A 21,981-nucleotide genomic window follows, 5' to 3' on the forward strand; every position below is an offset into this window, starting at 1 on the left:
AGGTACGAAGGCTTAAACTTGCGGCGGCGTAGCTTAGCCTGTTTAGGCTACGCCGCCGTAAATTAGCTAGGCAAGTACATGATTCTCAATGTACTTGCCTGCTAATATACGGCGGCGTAGCCTAAAGCGGGCGGATGTAAGGGCGCCGAATTCAAATGTGTTGGAGGGGGCGTGTTTGATGGTAATGAGGCTTGACCTCGCGTTTTTATGTTTTTTTTGTAATGCGCATGCGCCGGGTGCCTACATTTCCCAGTGTGCATTGTGGCTACGTACGCCGCACGGGCCTATTGATTTCGACGTGGACGTAAACGACATCCCGATTCGCGGACGACTTTCGCAAACGACATAAAAAATTTGAATCTCGCGGCGGGAACGGCGGCCATACTTTAACATTGTTATTCCACCTAATAGATGGAATAACTGTAGGCCTGCTAATGCCTTACGGAAACGGCGTAAATCGACTACGGCGGCCGGGCGTATGTTCGCGAATCAGCGTATCAACTCATTTACATATTCTACGCCAACCGCAATGGAAGCGCCACCTAGCGGCCATCTGAAAAATTGCAACCTAAGATAGGACGGCGCAAGCCATCTTATCTTAGACATGTGTAAGCGTATCTCTGTTTGAGCATACGCTTAAACATAGGTCGGCGTAGATTCTGAGTTAGGTCGACTTATCTACTGATAAGCCGGCCTAACTCTACCTGAATCTACCTAATAATGTTTTACCTTAAGCCATACAGAGATGTTGTTTTTTAGATTCAGCATTTTTTTTTTTTCATAGCAATACAGGTTATACATTTATACATACATTTTAACCAGATACATGCTCTTGCTTCTAACATTCACCCACCCAAAACGAAAAGACAAAAAAAAAAACAAGAAAAACAAGCTACAACTCAACCCCATTTCTCCTCCCCCGCTGTAGTTCTCCCCCTCCCAATAGCAATCCTCTCTTAGTGAATCATCTTAGATTTTCAGAGATGTTTGAATAAAAAGTGAGCTGATGACATAAATTGGAGATGAGAAATCTCAGAAGTTTTGTCTACAATTTACCTATGCCATGTTTGCTTAAAGCGAAGGTTCCACCTATTTTTTTTTAAAAAGCCAGCAGCTACAAATACTGCAGCTGCTGACTTTTAAAAAATGGACACTTACCTGTCCAGCGCGCTCGCGATGTCGTCAGCCGGCTGCACCCGATGCCATCCTAGGTTAGGGAATCGGGAAGTGAAGCGTTGCGGCTTCACTGCCTGGTTCCCTACTGCGTAGACTGGTATATGCACCCCCCCGCCCTGAAAGATGCCAAATGTGACACCGGAGGGGGGAGGGTTCCGAAAAGCGAAAGCTCCATTTTTGGGTGGAGCTCCGCTTTAAAAGGGAGCTGTTTATATAAGTGATAAAAAGTTGTACAGTGCTGCAGACTGAACATAAAAGTTATTTTCTTATAACATTAAATTACAAAATAGCTTAATGCTTTAATGGCTGGCAATTATTTATAATATACAGTGCTAAATAGGTATAATAAATTATAATATACAGTGCTAATAAAAGCACAAACCTGTGCTTTTTCCAGAAAATACTATTTGATAGATCAGTTTGACAAGGTAAGCTGGTGAGTTCAAGATCCAGTATATAAAAGAGTATTTTCAGAATGGCATTGTAATGGCAGAGAATGCCAATGCCTGCTTTCTTAACAGTAGACACAATACAGTGAGTACTGGTTTTGTTGTTAGAGTCCCCAGAGTTCTTCCTTACATCAGAGTCTGCAGAGTCCCCCCTCTGCGAGTTCAGATGTAAAAGGGGAATTCTGTGGATTCTGATGTAAAGGGGGACTCTTGTTATTAACTTCATATGATTAGAAATGTTATTTAATAGCAAAATATTTGTATAGTTTATACTATAAAAAAAAATTGTTTTGAGCCGCTAACGTGTTCAGGTTTGACATGAAGAAAAGGTGGCAACCCTAGTTAGCAGTGATATGATATATTCCATGCCTATGTATTCAACTGTAACACATGGCTTGCCTAAAATTGTTACATTTTAGCATGTAACTGCATGATTCAGGACTGCTTTTAACAAAAGGCTGAACACAAATGATACAAACAAAGCACCAGAGATAAGGAAATGATGCAAAAATACAGTATTGTAATTACATCTTACCCACAGATATACATACTATATTCCTGGCACAGCTGTTTTTCTTAGCTACATAAAGTCTGTTATGAATGCTTACTGTTGAAGCCAGACAGCATGTATATTCATGGCTTACTTGTAAGGCAGGTTATATTACCGAAAAGAGAGATAAGCGCTCAGTACTTAATAATCCTTACTCAGTATCTTTGTACGCATCATTTAGCAGTATATGAAATTTTTAGCCATGGTAAAATATTTCTGTCTGTTCCCCTGTTACCAATAGTAGCACTGTACAATGCATACATTTTAAAGTGAACCTATAATTTTCACCAAAGTATGAACAAACTAATGATAGTATGCAGAACATTGCGGTATCTGTAAAGTATCTTGCTTGTCTTAAATTTTAGCATCTTTTGTACTTGGGGAGCACACTGGATCAAAGGTCCAGGTAGTACACAATGCCTTGACATCTCTCCAGTTCAAGGCTTATACCCACTCAGTCTGCTTCATTTCCTTTATGTGTCAAACCCCAGAAACCAGGTTGCCATTAGAGACATTTGTGTTGACTTGGAGAGAAGTTTAGGCCCTGTATATAGTTTGGGCCTAGGATCCACTCACTTACAGGGACACTCCTCCAGACATTAGACTATATGCCAAAGGATTCACTGGCAAGTGGCAATGTGCTGTGTGGGGTGACAGAAGAGAGACTAACATGTCTGTATATTTGTAGTACAGTATAAGAATGTGGTTTGGGAGATTATACAGCCTCATGAAGACCAGGCCTGTTCTGGCACTTTTTGTTTAAAAGTTTAAGACCCTTGGGAATAACATGGTGATGGTTGCAATTTTGTTATGTCACACAGTATTTGAGACACAATTTTTTTGGGGAAAAAAATCACTTTATCCACTTCAGCCCCAGACCATTTGGCTGCCCAAAGACCAGAGCACTTTTTGCAATTCAGCAATGCGTCGTTTTAACTGACAATTACGCGGTCGTGCAACGTGGCTCCCAAACAAAATTGACGTCCTTTTTTCCCCACAAATAGAGCTTTCTTTTGGTGGTGTCATCTGGTGACCCACCATCCGGTGACGTCAGAGCCCCACCATGCCTCGGGACTGTGACGCCATAATGGGCAGGGTCACCGGAAGACATCACCCGGTGACTCCGCCCCATGCCTATATAAGTCGTTGCGCACACGGCATTACAGCGGGAGAGAGCGTAGAGTCAAGAAAGACCAGAGGAAGACCAGAGGGAAGAAGATGACAGAGAAGCCCGGCCCCCACTAGTAAAAGAGCAGAAGATAACGGAGGAGCCCGGCAGAAGACACCAGAGAGCAGGAGAAGAACCGAAGTGCGGGAGAAGAGGCCGGAGAGACCCCCGAAGTCGGAAGAGACCCCCAGAGCTGACTAATAAATTACTTTAAAAACCTTTGTAGTGTGTTTTTTATTGACACTTTTTTTCCCCAGGTGAATGGGTAGGGGTGCGATGTACCTCATACTAATTCACATAGGGTGGGGGGCTGGGATCTGGTGGCCCCCTTATTAAAGGGGGCCCCGCCCGCAGACCCCGACATCCCCCCCATGTTGAGGGCATGTGGCTTGGTATGGTCTAGGAGGGGGGGGGCGCTCCTGACCTGCCACCCTGTGTGCTCGGATAAGAGTCTGGTATGGATCCTGGGGGAACCCCCACACCATTTATTTTGGTGTGGGGTTCCCCTTATGATCCATACCAGACCAAAGGGTCTGGTTTCGTCTTGGGGGGAACGCACATGTTTTTTTTTTATTTGTCTTTGGACTTTGAAAATTAGATTTTTACAATGCCTATAGTTACAGAAGTGAATGTGAGCTTGACTTGTCAACTTCAAAATGCCTGTACAAAAACTCTGCAAAAATGCCCCAAAAAAATGCCTGAAAAAAACACCTATAAAATAGCAACGCCTAGATGTGAACAGAGCCTTACTGCTTGTTCATTACACAAATACTTTACTGTGAATAGTCTGAGCACAGGTTCACTTTAAGTGTATCAGAATTTAAAATAAAGTTGGGTGAAGTAGTATATCTAAAGTAATCTTAGTTTAACAAACTATTGTGTAAAATACACAGAAAAAATAATTGCAGCATCATTTCTGTTTTTACTCTCTCTTTAGGTAAATGGAAGATTAACATTAGGTGAAAATATTGCTGATATGGGCGGCCTTAAATTGGCATATTATGTGAGTATTTTATACATTAAAAATAATTATTATATGTCATGTAGGGCTATTTTAAGGTATGTGACAACCTATGGGCAAGATTTTGTGCAGGGGACCGCCACCCATTTGGACAGAGGGGGAAAACAAAGAGAAATGTGGGTGAGCTCTGAACTGGTAATTACAAAATTATCTTTTTATTTTTTAAACCTCAGTGAGCCTCAGATTGTGCAGAGGAAGAGAGTCATTGTGGTGAGCATATCACTGAATTAAACACATGACCAGAATATTTTTGTTTTTCGGGTACAGTTTTATGGTGTCCAACCTTTAAAGGGGCGGTAATTGATAACATGGTCCCATAAACCAAGAGAATTAAATTGTCCACACCCCTGCACAAATGGTACCATGTCACTATGCTGTGCTAATACATAGGCATACCTATATGTGTCAATATACAGTCAACACACCTGTCCACACTGGTGGAGAAGGATAGACATAGTATAGGAAATATGCTGAAGGGGGATGAAATGGATAACATAATATTGTAAGTGGAACAGAGGAACATGAGGAGTGCACTAAGGTAGATGAGAGGAACAGTACAGAAGATCACTGGGGATGGACAAGAGATGCGGGAGGGTGTATCCCACACCTCTCCAAACTGGCACAATTTAGCAAGTATATTAGATATACACTTTAAACATAATTTTATATATTTATGAAAGTAAAGGAACAACTTTAGCTTTATAGCAGAGTGGACTGATGATCTAGCAACCAGCTCAAGTCACTGCTCTCCTGACGATAGTTCATCCATTGCTGTAAGAGTAGAGTGGAGTATGATCACTGTTATGCTGGTTACCAAGTGATTTGAGATGTGTAACTGGGGGTGACTGTGCCATTAAAGGGGGCCTGCTAGTGGTGTAAATCCATGGATAACGGCCCCTTGTAACTATTGTTTAATCTGGACCTGCTAGCAACCAAAGCTTTGTATTGACAATATACTCTGGGTGAACACTTTCACTGTTCTCACTATGTATTGATTGTATGCTAATTGCTGTCATCTGATTGTGTATATTTTTAGGCATATCAAAAGTGGGTAAGAGAAAATGGTCCAGAGCGACCCCTTCCTCGTTTAAAATATACTCATGATCAGCTATTCTTCATTGCTTTTGCACAGGTAAGAAAGTAGCTTTTCGTCCTCAGTGTTTAGTGGAAACTCAGAATGATACTAAATAACGAGCACAGGGTAATTTATAAGAAAGTTCAATGCTGCAATATGTAGGCAGGATGAAGTATGTGAGCCAGCGGCTGACCCACGCTGAGGAAAGGGTTAAGTGTTTCTTACTTAGGTCCCAGGCTTTTGGTCTTAGCCAGTCCTCCTGTGCTATAAAAAGGGGGACAGCTATGGTCCAAAAAGGTGGGTTGCAGTGGGTCCAGTGAGTTCCAGCATCACCTGTGAGCGCAGTCGCTGGTGCTACTGAAGAAACTGGGTTTTTTTGAAGACTTCCAAGCCATGGACAATGTCGTTATTGACTCTCTGCTCTTGGAGATATACATGAGCCACTACATTACACTAGCTAGGATTAGGGAAAGGAACTTGGTCATATTGAACTTTTATGCATCTCTCCAATAAAGTTTAATTAACCGTTCTGAGCCTGGCCTGAAGTTATTCAAAGGGGTGCATGTGTGTACTGGTGTATCCAAAAGAACCAGGGTCTGCAACAGCACTATGGGGTATGAAATAACACTGTTACATGAGGGTTACCTCGGCAATACAAAACGTGGAGTGGAGTTGCTAAGAGTAAGGAAAATCAAGTTCAAGACACAAGCAACCTGTCATTAGCTGTGTTACCTGGTAAAGGTGACAGGTCCCCCGGTAGCAAGGGGGTCAATGTTATGGCTCCCTCCCCAGCGGTCAGTATGCAATCGGATTCAAACCTGTATTATGGAGATCTATAGCCTGGCCATGAGGTACAGGAAGTGAGGGAGTTAAAGAGAAGAACATGCATGAGGTCTACACTATGTGCTTGGCGGGATCACATTCTGTTACTGGGAGTTAACAGAGGTATGTTGGAATGGTTGCATGGGCACAGGCCCAGCACATCCCTCCTAATGCAAACATGCAAGTTGGGCCCCTTTCACACGGTCTTTCCGATCAGGTCCACCTGTCAGTTTTTCAGGCGGATCTGATCAACCCTCCATTCATACCTATGGAGCAGCAGATGTCAGCGGTGACATGTTCGCTGACACCCGCTGCTATCCGATCCAATCCTGTCCGCGAAATCCAGATGGATGGTGACCCTATTTTCCATCTGTCTGGCAGATCGGATCAGATGGGATCGGACAGGAGGTCCATTTTTATCCAATCTGCCCATAGAGGAGAGTGTGGCTCTGACAGGTCCGTGACTGCACAGTGAGTGAAGAGGGACCCATCATCTGCCTGCTCAGCGAGGATCAGTGGATTGATCCCCCGCAGGGACACGGGACAAGACACTTTTCAGTGGAACTTCATTATTACTGCACACAGTGAAAGCTCATCTCTAAGTTGGAGAACTGCCTTAATGTTAGATTCTTCATGCATTTTTCACAGACCGCAGTTCCCGCCTGGTTCAAGGCATTGATGAGTGCGCTCTGCGTGCAAGGTACTCCCGTGTGCACGGATGCATGTGACCCCTCCCACAAATATGACTGAAAGGTCCTTTTGGTGTACAGATGGAAGATCACTGCGTCCATTATTTTTGAATTTTGCATAGGGTCGGACATAAAGAATATGCTCATGGAATGACAAACTGAGATATGGGGCATATTTCTAAAGACCCACTTAACCACTTGGGATCCGCCTGCCGTCAATTGACGGCTACAGCGCGGATCCCAAAAGCCAACACGCCGTCAATTGACGTCCGCCCCTTTGGGCGGTCCCCGTGCGCGCTCCAGAGCGCGCAGCGGGGAAAATCTGTGTTGGCCGTGTCCCTTGGACACAGCCAATTACAGATCGCCGCGAACGGCCAATCAGAGTGGCCGTTTGCGATCTGTGCGGCCAATGAGAGATGATCTCATATGTAAACATATGAGATCATCTCTCATTGCCGTTTTACACAGAGACAGCGGTGCTGTCAGGGAGAGAGGAGATCGATCTGTGTCTCTTGTACATAGAGACACAGATCGGTCACCCCCCCAGTCACCCCCCTTCCCCACACAGTTAGAACACTTCATAGGAAACATATTTAACCCCTTCCTCACCCCCTAGTGTTAACCCCTTCAATGCCAGTCACATTTATACTGTAATTAGTGCATATTTATAGCACTGATCGCAGTATAAATGTGAATGGCGCCAAAAATGTGTCCGATGTGTCTGCCATAATGTCGCAGTCCCAATAAAAATCGCAGATCGCCGCCATTTCTGGTAAAAAAAAAAATAATAAAAAATAATAATTCTGTCCCCTATTTTGTAAGCGCTATAACTTTTGCGCAAACCAGTCGCTTATTGCGATTTTTTTTTTTTTACCAAAAATATGTAGAAGAATACGTATCGGCCTAAACTGAGAAAATTTTTTTTTTTTTTTTTTTAAATTGGGATATTTATTATAGCAAGAAGTAAAAAATATTGTATTTTTTTCAAAATTGTCGCACTTTTTTGTTTATAGCGCAAAAAAATAAAAACCGCACAGGCGATCAAATACCACCAAAATAAAGCTCTACTTGTGGGGAAAAAAGGACGTAAATTTTGTTTGGGAGCCACGTCGCACGACCGCGCAATTGTTAGTTAAAGCGACGCAGTGCCGAAAGCTGAAATTTCACCTGGGCAGGAGGGGGGTTTATGTGCCCAGTAAGCAAGTGGTTAATCTACAGATTTTTTTTTTCAATATTAAATTTGCCACACATACACTGCTACCTGTAATGTGCTGCCAGCTAATGTTTTTCTGGGTAAATGCTGGATAATGTGTGATGTTGAGTGGAGCTCTTTTTTAGATGAATTTGCTGCAAATCTTATCTTTATGAATAACACAGACTGTAAAAGACTTTGATTAAAATTAAAATATTAAAATTGCATATCCTTGGAAACAATCTTACACAGTATCTAGATTTTAGAAATATATTGTTTTAATACATTTATACATGATGCCAATTATTATATAAATGTATTATAACAAGTTAATTTAGTATAATTTACTTATACTGTTTTTAATATTAAAAGTTAAATAATTTCATATGTATATATAGAATATTCTTTGTTTGCTTTTTATGTATTTTATGCATTACAAGGAGTTTTATTATATTTTTGTACACCTCTGTATTTATGTAATCCTTTGCATGTAACTTCACAAGTGTAAAGAAATGTAGCGGTAGTATATGGCACACGAGCCGTTACTATCTCCCTCCAGCAGGGTGCACTAATGTTTGAGAAATGTTCCAACACCTACACCCTGGATAAGCTTGGCTCAATTATTCTAGTAAAACTCCCAAACTGCAATCAACTTGCACAACACAGGGATGACCTGATTCTTGCTTATCTGTAGCAATTTTTTTATTTTTATGTAATCAAAAAGGTTACAGGACATGCAAGCTGATATCTCCATACTACCTCGTTATCTGCTATCTTTAAAGCTCACAGGTGACATCACCATTGAGTGTGGAGTAGCTCTTTGTTTCAAAGCTCAGAGCTTTCAAACACCTGTAAAAGTGCATAATTACACACAGCAAATTTGTTTTTTGAGATATAGAGGGGGTTGTTGTAACATGTGATGTATTTCAGCAAAGTGTATCATTTGCCGTAAATATAATTTGACAACTTGCGAGCTGGTACCGATAATGACAGCTTAGACCAAGCCAAACATGTTTGCTTTATTTAATCATACCCGGGATTGGTATTTCAGTTATCAAGGAGTGGAGGGGGTCTTTGATTATAAAACCACCTAAATACTACATTTTCTTATTAAAGTAAAACTTCACCCAAAAGTGGAAGTTATACTTGTATGCATCCTCCTCCCTCCTCTTTAATAATTGGCGCTTTTAAGGGGGTGGGGGTTAGGGGTGGTACCTGGTTTTGACAGGTACCCGCTCCAACTTCTGGACGGATTGTCGTGGCGATCCGAGTGGAGGTTTGGCCCCCTCCTCCTTTCCCCACAGCCTTCTGGGGCACATCACAGGTCCCAGAAGGCTGCGGAACCATTCACAAAGCACAGCACAGCTCATGCATACAAAATGGGAAACTGGCTGTGAACTTTTGGCAGTATATACTGTAATTGGACATTTAATATACTATAGTTATAAGATTTTTTATGAATGCTTTATGAATTGCACAATAGTTTAATCTATCTACGTATCATAGATAAATCATTTACCGATAACTGATACATTCCATCTCATATGGAGATTAAATTGATTTCATTTATAATTAGTAAGCTTTTATTTACAATTAGCACATCCTTGGCACTTCATATTTCTATTATCTGTTGGGAATTAAAATATATTAGTTCCTTGCTAGCAGCCAAGTTATCTATTAGCACAGACTGTGTTAATAATATGAAATCCGCGTGTGAAGTCCATATATAGGAGTTTGATAAAGAGGGTGGGATGGCCCGGCGTTTTTTGGAAAAAAAGTGCAATTATCCTTTATTCTTCCCTGACATTTCCTGAAATAATTTATAGACACAATTAACTGTTCATATTTGTGCCTAAACATATTTCCGATTTAAGTGCTTTGGCAAGAATTGGTTCATAAATCATATAAAATAATCAGCATGCCCTTTGTTTTTCATTTTTCAGAACTGGTGTATAAAGAGGAGATCTCAGTCTATTTATCTTCAGGTCCTGACGGATAAGCATGCTCCTGAACATTACCGGTAGGAATAACACATGAAAGATCATTTTACGGAATGATTCTGTTTCTTTTTAAAGATAATATCACCCTGTCACCATAACATGTTTAGTCACCAAGTGCAAATTTGTATTGGTTTTATCTACCTGTGTGCAGAACATTTTTTTTCTAGATGTTTCCATGATATCCTTGACTGATTTTCTCTCCTTGCTGTTTGTGATAGGATTTTTAGTTGTAGATTTGGATGTTTAGGCTGGCATGATAGTAGACAGCCTTCACCAGACTGTAAGGACATTAGTGGTTCTGTCTATTTTGTCATAAAAAATAAATAAAAAATCAAGGCAGCATTTTAACCTATTGTAAGAAATTACATAGATGGTAAAAAACGAAATCCACTTGGTGGATAAAACCTAAAATGACACTGTTTATTTACTCATCAGAATGTCCTCCCAAAGTATGCTAGCCAAGTTTAGTGAAACACACACCTCTTTTACATTTTAATACCAAGTGCTCACGAGGGTAAATATATAACTTAATTCAACATTCATATAATTGCCAGATTTCATCAATAGGCAATATAGACCCTCATCATGGGCAGTGGGGGTGACACATTCCTTTCACAGATGGTGGATTGTATTTGGTTGAAATGTACTGTGAGCTTACAGTTCTCTTAGGCCGCGTACACACTGTCGGTCCATCCGATGAGAACGGTCCGAAGAACCGTTCTCATCGGTTAACCGATGAAGTGGACTGATGGTCTGATGTGCCTACACACCATCAGTTAAAATAACGATCGAGTCCAACGTGGTGACGTAAAACACAACGACGTGCTGAGAAAAATGAAGTTCAATGCTTCCAAGCATGCGTCGACTTGATTCTGAGCGGGTTTTTAACCAATGCTTTTGCATACTAACCGTCGGTTTTGACCTATCAGTTAGGCGTCCATCGGTTCAATTTTAAAGCAAGTTCTACAATTTTTGACCGAAGGATAACTGACCGATGGGGCCCACACACCATCGGTTTGGACTGATGAAACGGTCCTTCAGTCCGTTTCCATCGGTTTTGACCGACCGTGTGTACGCCACCTTAGTCATTACACCATACTGCTAGGCGAGTTGGGTGACAGGTTGTCCTACCATTAGTCATCAACTCTAATGCCGCGTACACACCATCGTTTTCTGCGATGGAAAAAAGCGACGCTTTATGTGCTTTAAAAAAACGTCATTTTTCAAACTTCAATTTGAACAACGACGTAGCATACACACCATCGCTTTTTCACAACGCTCTAGCACAGCGCAGTTCCGTCAATCACGCACTACGTCACTATAAAGGGTCGTTTCCATGCGGAAGACGGCCTCTTTTGCTGATATCGTGTTGCTGCGTGTTAGTAAAAGTTTGGTGAGATACGATTCGTGATTTTCAGTGACTGTGCTTTAAATTTCGTTTTCTGTCGTACAGTTTGTCTATTTGTTGTCGGATCTGTGATACAGTGCTTGTACTAAGGACGTATTTGTTTAGGCATTACGTTTGGTGTGCACGGTGCTGTTTAGCAGGTCGTTCTTCAAAGGCCATTCTTTACTTCAGGGCGTAATTTTTAGTCTGATCTGATTTGACGACCGTTTTCTAGCCATGTTGCGGGTACGAACTCGTCGCCGAGATCGTGCTGTGCTTGTTGTTAGGATGTGTGCTGCATCCCAGCGACGGTCCATGAACAGGGTGAGGAGGAGGTTGTGGACCAAGAACTGGTTGCTACGCAGGGACCAGTTCTCTCATATGCCTCTGCTGCGGGAGATCCGAGAAAATAACCCTGATGATTTCAGGAATTTTCTTAGGATGTCTGACCCCGTATTTCAGCAGCTTTTGGCTTTGGTGTCGCCATATATCACCAGGCAGGACACCGTTATGCGGGAAGCCATCACTGCTGAGCAGAGGCTAGTTGCTACGTTGCGCTACCTTGCAACAGGGAGAAGTCTGCAGGACTTGAAGTTCTCGACGGGCATCTCCCCCCAGGCTCTGGGCCTCATAATCCCTGAGACCTGTTCGGCCATCATTCAGGTTCTTCAGGAGGACTATGTTAAGGTAAGTGGTGTTCTTTCAATGGTCAAACTAATTCCCAAAAAAAAAAAAAAAAAAAGTAATAATTTTCTAATATGCTCAGAATGCTCACTTTGTCTCTATGTATGCTGTTCTACACAATTAGTAAAGCCCTACATGTTTATTTAATTTAGCCAACCTGTCCATCATTCTATGTTGTGGGCAAACCCACCTAGCATAGTCCCTATCTTCCCGTTTATTTGTGGCCTCCATTGTAGTGCTGCATTTTGTGTGTCCCTATATCCCCGTTTATTTGTGGCCTCCATTGTAGTGCTGCATTTTGTGTGTCCCTATATCCCCGTTTATTTGTGGCCTCCATTGTAGTGCTGCATTTTGTGTGTCCCTATATCCCCGTTTATTTGTGGCCTCCATTGTAGTGCTGCATTTTGTGTGTCCCTATATCCCCGTTTATTTGTGGCCTCCATTGTAGTGCTGCATTTTGTGTGTCCCTATATCCCCGTTTATTTGTGGCCTCCATTGTAGTGCTGCATTTTGTGTGTCCCTATATCCCCGTTTATTTGTGGCCTCCATTGTCCAAACCCCCCCCCCTAGATTTTTGAAATACATACTAATAATTATTTTTCTTATTTAGATATTTTTTGGGGGGTTGTTTCTCATCTCATCTTGAGCCCCACTCCCCCTAAATATATTTTTTAAACATCAGAGGGGGGTGATTAATATGCTTAATTGTTCACATTTTTTTTTTTAATACTAACCTTTTTTGTTGAATTGTTGGTGGGATCCCTTGTAATTTTAGCTATATTCTGTTTAAAATCTTTGTTCTAATGTTTTTTATTTTTTCTTTCTATCCAGTTCCCCACCACGCCACAGGAATGGCAGACTGTGGCAGCGGACTTCTCCCAGCGTTGGAACTTTCCGAACTGTGGAGGAGCCATTGATGGCAAGCACATCCGCATTGTGCCCCCACCCCATAGTGGATCCCATTTCTTCAATTATAAGGGATTCCACAGTGTTGTTTTGATGGCGGTGGTCTCAGCAAATTACGAGTTTTTGTACGTGGATGTTGGGAAAAATGGCCGGATGTCGGACGGCGGTGTCTTTGCGGAGACGGAGTTCGCACAACGGCTTCGGTTGGAGGACCTAGGATTGCCACCTGCGGAGGAGAACGAAGAGGGTCTGCCCTTCGTGTTTGTAGCAGATGAGGCTTTTGGTTTGGGTCCCCACCTCATGAGGCCATTTCCCGTACGCACCCTCACCCATGAGAGGAGGGTTTTTAATTATCGGCTGGCCAGGGCAAGACGTGTGGTAGAGAATGCCTTTGGAATCATGGCCAGCCGATTCAGATTGTTTTTAACAGCAATAAACATGGCGGAATACAAGTGGAATTATATTATACTATCTTGTTGCATTTTGCACAATTTTTTGAAAAGAAATTCTCAAACGTACCTGACGGTATTGCCTGATGAGGCTGATCTTGTGGCTCCGGAGCCGGGACATCAGGCTAGCCATAGAGGCTTGGCCCCCCAAACCGCACGTGCAGTGCGTCAATCCTATGTGGACTATTTTATGGGGAGGGGGGCCATTGCAATGCCTGATCTTGTTTAAAAAAATAAATTTACTTTTTGTTTGATGAAACAGTGTTTATTTGTTTGATTTTAGTTATTTGTAAGTTTTGGGGGGTAATGTTTCTTTTTCGTAGGTTCTCATCCAGCCATGTGTTTGGGATGTAATAAATTCCCATGAGTGTTAAATCTTAATAACTCTACAAATATGCCTGATTAATTTAATGAGTCTGCATTGATACCAATAACTACACACAAATTGTTTGGAGTCCAAAATGTTATTTATTTGTTACTTTTTTAGTTTTGATTAGTACAACAAATCATTTTTTTTTTTTTTTTCGTCTTTTTTGATTATTTCAAAATATAAAATATTTTCTTTATTTTTTTGGTCTTTTTTGATGATTTAAAAATATAATATATTTTCTTAATTTTTTTGGTCTTTTTTGATTATTACAAAATATAATTTTTTTTTTTTTTTTTTTGGTCTTTTTTGATTATTTCAAAATATAATATATTTTCTTTATTTTTTTGGTCTTTTTTGATTATTACAAAATATAATTTTTTTTTTATTTTTTTTGGTCTTTTTTGATTATTTCAAAATATAATATATTTTCTTTATTTTTTTGGTCTTTTTTGATTATTACAAAATATAATATTTTTTTTATTTTTGTTGGTCTTTTTTGATTATTAGAAAATATATTTTTTTTATTTTTTTTTTTTTTTTTTTAAATTCAAGGAAAAAAGAAAATACACCAAAAATTAAACCCTCCCCAAAACATTAATAAAATTTTTTAGCTGCCGTTCCAGCGTCTTGGCTTTGTGGCGTATTTCACGGCAGGCCAGACGTATGTCCTCAACTTGGGCCCTGCAGGTGAGAACCTCGCCGATGAGGAGCTGGGCACTATACGTGTCCAGTCCCTGACCAGCCCGATTTCCTCCTGAAATGTGGAACCAAAACATGTGTTAAAAGATTGTATGCCTATATCTATATTCACAGAAAATGTGGTAGATGTTACTTTACCGGATGTTGAGGCAGGTTCCTCTTCCTCTACATCCCTCGGGGGTGTGGCTTGATTGGCTTGTGCCTCCTGCCTTTGTGCTTCATTGTGCCCTACAAGATTGAAGAAAGGGAAAACATGAGGTTCAACCATTAAGAGCGGCCTGAAATGACACCCAAAAATTAAAAAATGATAAACAAAAGGTCACTATTGTTGATTTTTAAACAATTATCAATAAAATAGACCAATATTTAATCCATTCACAAAGTAATCTCAAATCAGTTAACACAATTTTTACGTTTAGATATGTAAGCTAAACAAGTCTCCCCTGGATCTGCTCACCCCTGTGTGTGACCCAACATAGGTTGTGATTGTGACAAACAATTGTGCTACTGAGTACACATGTTCAATAAAAAAAGGAGTAGCAAACGCTCCTTTTTGTGAATCTCAAGGTATTTACGTTTCTTCTAAAATAAGCTGAAACACATTTCCATCTAGTCCAGAATTGAATACACCTTTTTTTTAAGCCCCAAAAATGTCACAACTTTCATATTTGTGTCGACTAATTGGTCATAGGAGTCGTCGTTCATTCGCCCACAATTCCTCAATTTACGATTTTTGATCAGATACAGTGCTTCAACTCCCCTTTGCACATGCCAACTAGGCATGATGCCATTTCTCGTTAATATGGTCTTGGATTATTGAAAGTCACCGAATGAACGACGACTACGACGACTGCATCATGCGTCCACATTCATAATATTCATTTTATGGTCAACCTGGCACAAAAAAAAAAGGGCACAAAGAACACACAAAAATAATTAAATACACATGGAAAAAACTTACTTCTTCTTCGAATCACCTTATTAATTTGGTAAAGTTGGTGGGGTTCCCTTTTTTTCAAATCCGACCACCTTTTGCGCAGGTGCTCTCTGCTCCTGGTTTTACCAAACTTCCGCTGGAGCCTACGGATGACCTTCTCCATAATTTGTGCTTTTACTTTATTGGGATGCATGTAGGGGCCATGCTTGGCATCATAGTCCTCCCTCCTCAATATGGTGACCATCTCCACCATTTCATTAAATGACATGTTGGAGGCTCTGCAGCGGAATCTGCGGCGTGGTTGGGCCTGGCCTGCCTCCTGGCTTGAGCTGGAATACACCTCCATGTTGTCCATCTTTTCTCCCTCACCAAACGACAGAGAAGGGGCGTGGAAAGGACGATACCGAACGTCAGGGGCGGGGTGTCGTGCGGAGCGTCACGCGTGCGTAGTGTAAAAGGGATGGGACGTGTTTGGAAACGGCCTGCATAGTCTGTGGAAGAAGTCGTAATTCCCGATCTTTCCTAATAACGACGAGACGTAAGTTTTTAATTCCGACTTTATTATAGTGAATAGGGAATGAGTTTGTGGGCTAGTTAGGGGAAGTAAGCTAGTGCCTTTAATTACATTATGTTTTGGCTTCTGTTTCATGTGCAGAAAGAATGGATGCCTTCAAGGATGCGGACTTCCTGACAGACTTCATCCAAAAATGGAAGGAACATCCAGTTCTGTGGCAAACCAAAAGCACACTAAATAAAAACAAAGATGCCAGGGAGAAAGCTAGACAGAGCATGCTTGTTTTTGTGAAAACAAGGGTCCCCAACGCCACAACAGCCACTGTGAAAAATAAAATCAATTCCATCAGGGGCACCTACAGGGCCCAACGGGTCCAAGTCCTGGCCTCAATGAGGTCTGGGGCTGCAGCTGACTCCATCTACAAACCAACCCTGTGGTACTACAGTCAGCTGCAGTTCCTGGACGACCACATAGAGACCAGGCCATCCCTGTCTACCCTTCCCCCAAGAGGTAGCTCCCAGCTTCCCAGCAGCCAATCCTCCAGTCTTCCCTGCAGACAAGAGCAGACAAGCTCGGAGGAAGAGGAAGAGTTCCTGGAGGACCCCAATTGTGAGCCGTGGAGAATGGTATGTGTTTTTTGTTTGAATTTAGTTAGTATATGACAAGTATAGTAATAATGGTAAATGTATGTTACTATTGTTCTAAATTCTATGTGAATCTTGTAAAGTTTAGGGATAGGATCAATAGTCAGTAGTGGGAAAACATGATGGGGTCAAAATGGGCAAATTAATAATGTTGATGAAGGAGTGGGTGGCATTTTCAGATAGGCCAGTAGGGGGGGAGTAACGCAATACACCTGCAAGGGGTCCCAGATGGAAGACACCCTTTTTGAGTACTATCTAGTTGACACTAAATTGATTAACCTAATTTTTGGGTAAAAGGCCACTTATTTACTAAATTAGGCATGCAACAACCCACATAATTCCAGGGGGACCATGTCTGAAGGTGTTTAAGGGGCCACATAATTAAGGATGGCGACCCTGTGTGTAATATATATTGACATTCAATTTGCATCACTCATGATTGTAAAAATGTGTGTGATTAATGACAAACACAAATAACATATGTTCCTTTTTTTCATACACAGGCAGACCCAAGCCAGGAACAGCCAGGGCACACAGGGAGCCAGGAACAGCCAGGGCCCACAGTGAGCCAGGAAGAGACAGGGCCCACAGGGAGCCAGGAGGAGCCAGGGCCAACTGCAAGGCAGGAGGTGGCAGAGCCCACTGGGAGCCAGGAGGTGGCAGGCCCCAGTGGGACCCAGGAGGCACGCCGGCGGGATACCATCTCCCGGATCCCTCCATTCCGCAATCCCAATAAACGGCTCAGGAGTATGCGACAGATGGAGGAGGAGACCCAGGGCCTGCTTCGCCAAGCTACTGCAGCCATCCGAGAGCCACCCAGTGAAGTTGAGGGGTTCGCAGCGCTCATTGCAGCCAAGCTGTACAATCTGGAGCAGAGCCAGCGTGTGCGCTGCGAACTCCTCATGTTCGAAGCCATAACCATGGCATCCCTGGGGCAGCTCGATGACGACACCCACATTGTGCGGATTGCTCCTCCTGTCCTTGCTGCTCCTCCTGCTCCTGCTCCTGCTCCTGCTCCTGCTCCTGCTCCTGCTCCTGCTCCTGCACCTGCTCCTGCTCCTGCTTCTCCACCTCATGAGGCTGCTATGGCTCCTGCCACCTCATCTCCTCCAGGAACCCAGCCCCCAAGGACTCGGGCTTCCGGGAAGGCTGCAGGGAAGACTGCAGGGAAGGCTGCTGGGAAGAAAAGGGCGAAGAAATAATACGGTGCCCCTGATGGAATTTTTATGTGGACTCACAGGCTGTATTTGTGGCTTCGGGGACCCTTGTTTTCAGAAAAAAACAAGCATGCTCTAAAGTGCTGCCTACCCTGGCATCTTTGTTTTTATTATGTTGTGTTTTTGGTTTGCCACTTTTTTTTTTTCTAAATTTTTATGAAGACTAAAATAAAAATTTAATTTTCAGCCAAATTTAAACATGTTTCTTTATTGTAGATTTGAGAGATCAGTATTGAGTGGGCAGACCCATGACAAAAAAAATAATGAAAACATTAACAAGGTAAAAAAACATGCTTGTGGGTGAGTAAACTAAAAAATTAGGTTGTTGCATACACTTCACACACTCCTAAATAAAAAAATAATAGAGATTACTAATCAAATTGGTGAGAAAAATTTTTAAAAAAAATAAAAGGTGGACCAATATATATATTTAAAATGTTTAAGATGGAAGATACAACTAAATAACAGAACACAAACATAAACATTATCAAACAAGAAAGAAACTAATTAAAAGCTTGTCATAACTATGCAACAAGATCAGCCGCAACAAACGTCCATTTCTGGGTAGCAGTTAAAAGCAGGGGTTAAAGATGCGGTTTATTTTCTTGTCTATAAGCTGAAAAACACCTTAACGAATGTGCTGATTCCATTCTGAACAGTCGTTTTACATGAATGAGCGCTGCCGTCTCCTAACTTGCTTCTGAGCATGCGCGGGCTTAAATCGACGTTTTTACGTACACACGGTCAATGTTTAGAACACAGAAAACGACGTCGGCCAAAAACGACACATAAAATTGAAGCATGCTTCAATTTTTTTCTGTCGTTTTTTAGAAGACATAAAACGACGTTTTTGCCCACACACGGTCAATTAAATTGACGTTTTTGAAAATGACGTTTTTTTCCATCGCAGAAAACGATGGTGTGTACGCGGCATAAATGTACGGAATTAATGCAAAAGGGGCACGTTGTCCCTTTGATTCTCAGCTTTACCAACTTTAATATGCTTTGTGTAGCAGATCATTTGATCTAGTTAGTGTCATTTTAGGGCAAGACTATTTGGTGGGGGAAGGGGTAGTGGCGACAAAGACAATTGGCCTTTGTGGGCAGGAAATATAAATCCAGTGCGTGCAAAAATCCAATTAGTATGATAATTTGCTTTAAATCGCATTGTAAAGTTTTGTTAAACAGTAGTGATCAGAATGGACTTTGTGCAGTATATTCAATAATCTGTATTCTGTTTTGTTGTAAAACATGTGTCTTGCTATCTCTTTAGGGTTATGGGCAGCGTCTCTCAGTTTGAAGAATTTGGACGAGTATTCCACTGCCCAAAGAATTCCCCTATGAATCCAATTCAGAAATGTTCTGTGTGGTGATCCACGGCTTTGTTGATGCCAGTTTACATTGTTCACAGCACAATTATTCTTGTGTCTACATCAGGAGAAGGGTGTCTAAGTGTGCCTTTCCTCCCACTAACACTGGAATTACTGAGCCTTTTCATCTATATCTACACTGGTCAGTGGGTCACTGGAGTGACAGGACACCCTTAGTAAAGTGAAAAATTATCCATGGATGTGATTTTAAAGTGCGTACGCTACTGGACTATTTCTAATCCCACTGACATTCAGAAGAATAGTTACTGAGCCAATGATACCCGAAAACAAAGCCACAGATATGAACAGAAGTTGGGTTATTGACCTTTTGGAACTTATTGATCTTGGGATGCCAGACACTTGGTATTCAGAAAAGAAATTGATTACTGGGTACCTGAAATCTTAAAAATGCATATGCTGTTAGGCCTTTTTTGGTTTACTTATGATGGCCAGACAAGAGGCTTGAATGAGCTTTCAACATTTACACCAGATTCTTATAGAACTATCCACAAGTGACTACATAAAGGACCTTTGAAGCCTGCTTAATTAGATTGCTGAGGGGTTTGATATCCATAAAGAAGAGCTTACCAAGCACCTTATACCCGTGGGCTACAAATCTCTTTTTGCAGATGGCCAATTAGTAAACCAGTTATCATATCTGTAAAGAAAAGACTGCAATGCATATAGAATGAATGAGCCTTACATATCACAGAATGTTTTGGTGAATATGTTGTTTCCATACAGAATAAATTTATTGTTTTTTAAAATTTTCTTTTGCCTACTGGATTAATCTGGATCAAGCTATCATGGGTAGCTACTTCTTATTAATTTGGGATACTCATTTTAGAACAAACACTGCAAAAACAGTGGGGTGGATTCAGGTAGGGGCGCGCACTACTACGGAGGTGCAGCGTACTGTTTTTACGCTACGCCTCCGTAAATTACTTGCGCTACGCTTCATTCACGAAGCAGTAGCTCCGTAATTTGCGTGTGCGCTCCGTAAAACTGCCCGGCGTAAGCACGCGTAATTTAAATGATCCCGTAGGGATCCCGACGTGCATTGCGGTAAATGGCGTCCAGCGCCATTCACGATTCACTTACGCAAACAACGTAATTTTTAAAAATCGCGTCACGGGAACGACGGGTATACGTAGCATTGGCTGCCCCTGCTAATAGCATGGGCAGCCTTATGTAGAAACCGACGAACGCAAACGATGTAAAATGCGAATGCAGGGCGCGCGAACGGTTGTGAATCGGCGTGAGTATGCAATTTGCATACTCTACGCTGACCACTACGGGAACGCCACCTAGCGGCCATCGTAAGAATGCAGCCTGCGATACGACTGCATAAGAGCCTTATGCCAGTCATATCTTAGGCTGCAGTCGGCGTATCGAGCTTTCTGAATACAGAAAAGTCAATACGCCGGCGCAACTAAGCAATTGCGCTGCGTATCTATGGATACGCAGACGCAATTGCTTACTGAATCTACCCCAGTGTTTTTTTTTCCTCAGGACATACAACAGCTTTAAGCAGATTGTAGAGTTAGATTGTAACATGTGTAAAGAGCTTAAAGCGGAGTTCCACCCTAATTTTTACTCACTTCTGTCTGGCTGTTACTAGGCAGTATTCATAATCTGCCTAGTTCCTGGTTCTAGGTGGTTCAACTTCCTGTCCTAAAACCCCATTGCCTCCTGGGAAATGATGACACTCATTTCCCAGGAGTCTCTGGGCATTACTGTGCCTAAAAATCGCCCAGCATGCACCTCTCCCTGAAAACCAGGAAGAAAAAAGAACTGGGCTTCCCATGCCCACACATATGATGGATACGGCCACAACATGAGCGGGAGTATATAAGGCAAGTGTTTGCAATGATTTCTGGCACGATTGGGGAGCTATTAATATGTTTTAGAGATTATTTAATGTGATTCATTTTAGCTTACAAAAAAATAAAAATTATGCCTGGCTGGAACCCCGCTTTAAGTTACACTGCCTTCCATTAAAATAATGTTGTGTCAATGTAATAATTTAGGCCTCATGCACAGAGGACATTTTTTTTTTCCTTGTATGGACACCTTTGCTCGAGGAAGAAACAATCAGCTTAAAAAACATGCCTAAAGCCGCGTATTGCAAACACATTTAGGCATGTCAAACGTTTAGGCATTCAATCATTCCATTGACTATATTATTAATTTCTTCTTGGCGAGTACTTAAGTGCTAAAGCCCTAGCTTTCAGGCAAGTTTACAAGCGTTTTTGGCATGCTCATCGTTTTTCTCTACCAAAACGCTCCTCTCTTTTGAGTTTTTTCTTTCTGCCTCTAAATGCCTGTGTGTGCAGAGACACATAGGCTAACATAGAGGGACGTTTAGAGGCAGAAAAAAAAAACATCAAATGCCGATAAAAACAGTGTCCCGGATTCAGAAAGAATTTACGTTGGCGTATCTATTGATACGCCGCGTAAATTCTAGCATGAGCCGGCGTATCTTCTTTCTGTATTCAGAAAGCAAGACACGGCGAAATTTGGCTAAGATACGACTGACGTAAGTCTCTTACGCCGTCGTATCTTAGTTGCATATTTACGCTGGCCGCTAGGTGGCGCTTCCGGAGATTTACGCGTAGAATATGCAAATTAGGTAGATACGCCGATTCAGAAACGTACGTCC

At 41.7% G+C, this 21,981-nt stretch overlaps 1 protein-coding gene across 1 annotated transcript in view; it reads left to right on the forward strand.

Moving 5' to 3' along the window:
• The window catches only part of ECEL1 (endothelin converting enzyme like 1), a 153,504-nt gene extending 133,414 nt beyond the window's left edge, over nt 1-20,090 (forward strand). The window contains exons 15-18 of the mRNA XM_040349682.1: nt 4,281-4,346; nt 5,401-5,496; nt 10,086-10,162; nt 19,223-20,090. Coding sequence (XP_040205616.1) covers nt 4,281-4,346; nt 5,401-5,496; nt 10,086-10,162; nt 19,223-19,322 — 339 coding nt within the window. The 3' untranslated portion in view covers nt 19,323-20,090. The remainder of the gene's footprint in view (nt 1-4,280; nt 4,347-5,400; nt 5,497-10,085; nt 10,163-19,222) is intronic.
• Nucleotides 20,091-21,981: the final 1,891 nt, after the last annotated feature.

The sequence above is a fragment of the Rana temporaria genome, chromosome 4 (assembly GCF_905171775.1).
Source record: "Rana temporaria chromosome 4, aRanTem1.1, whole genome shotgun sequence".
Classification (NCBI taxonomy): Eukaryota; Metazoa; Chordata; class Amphibia; order Anura; family Ranidae; genus Rana; species Rana temporaria.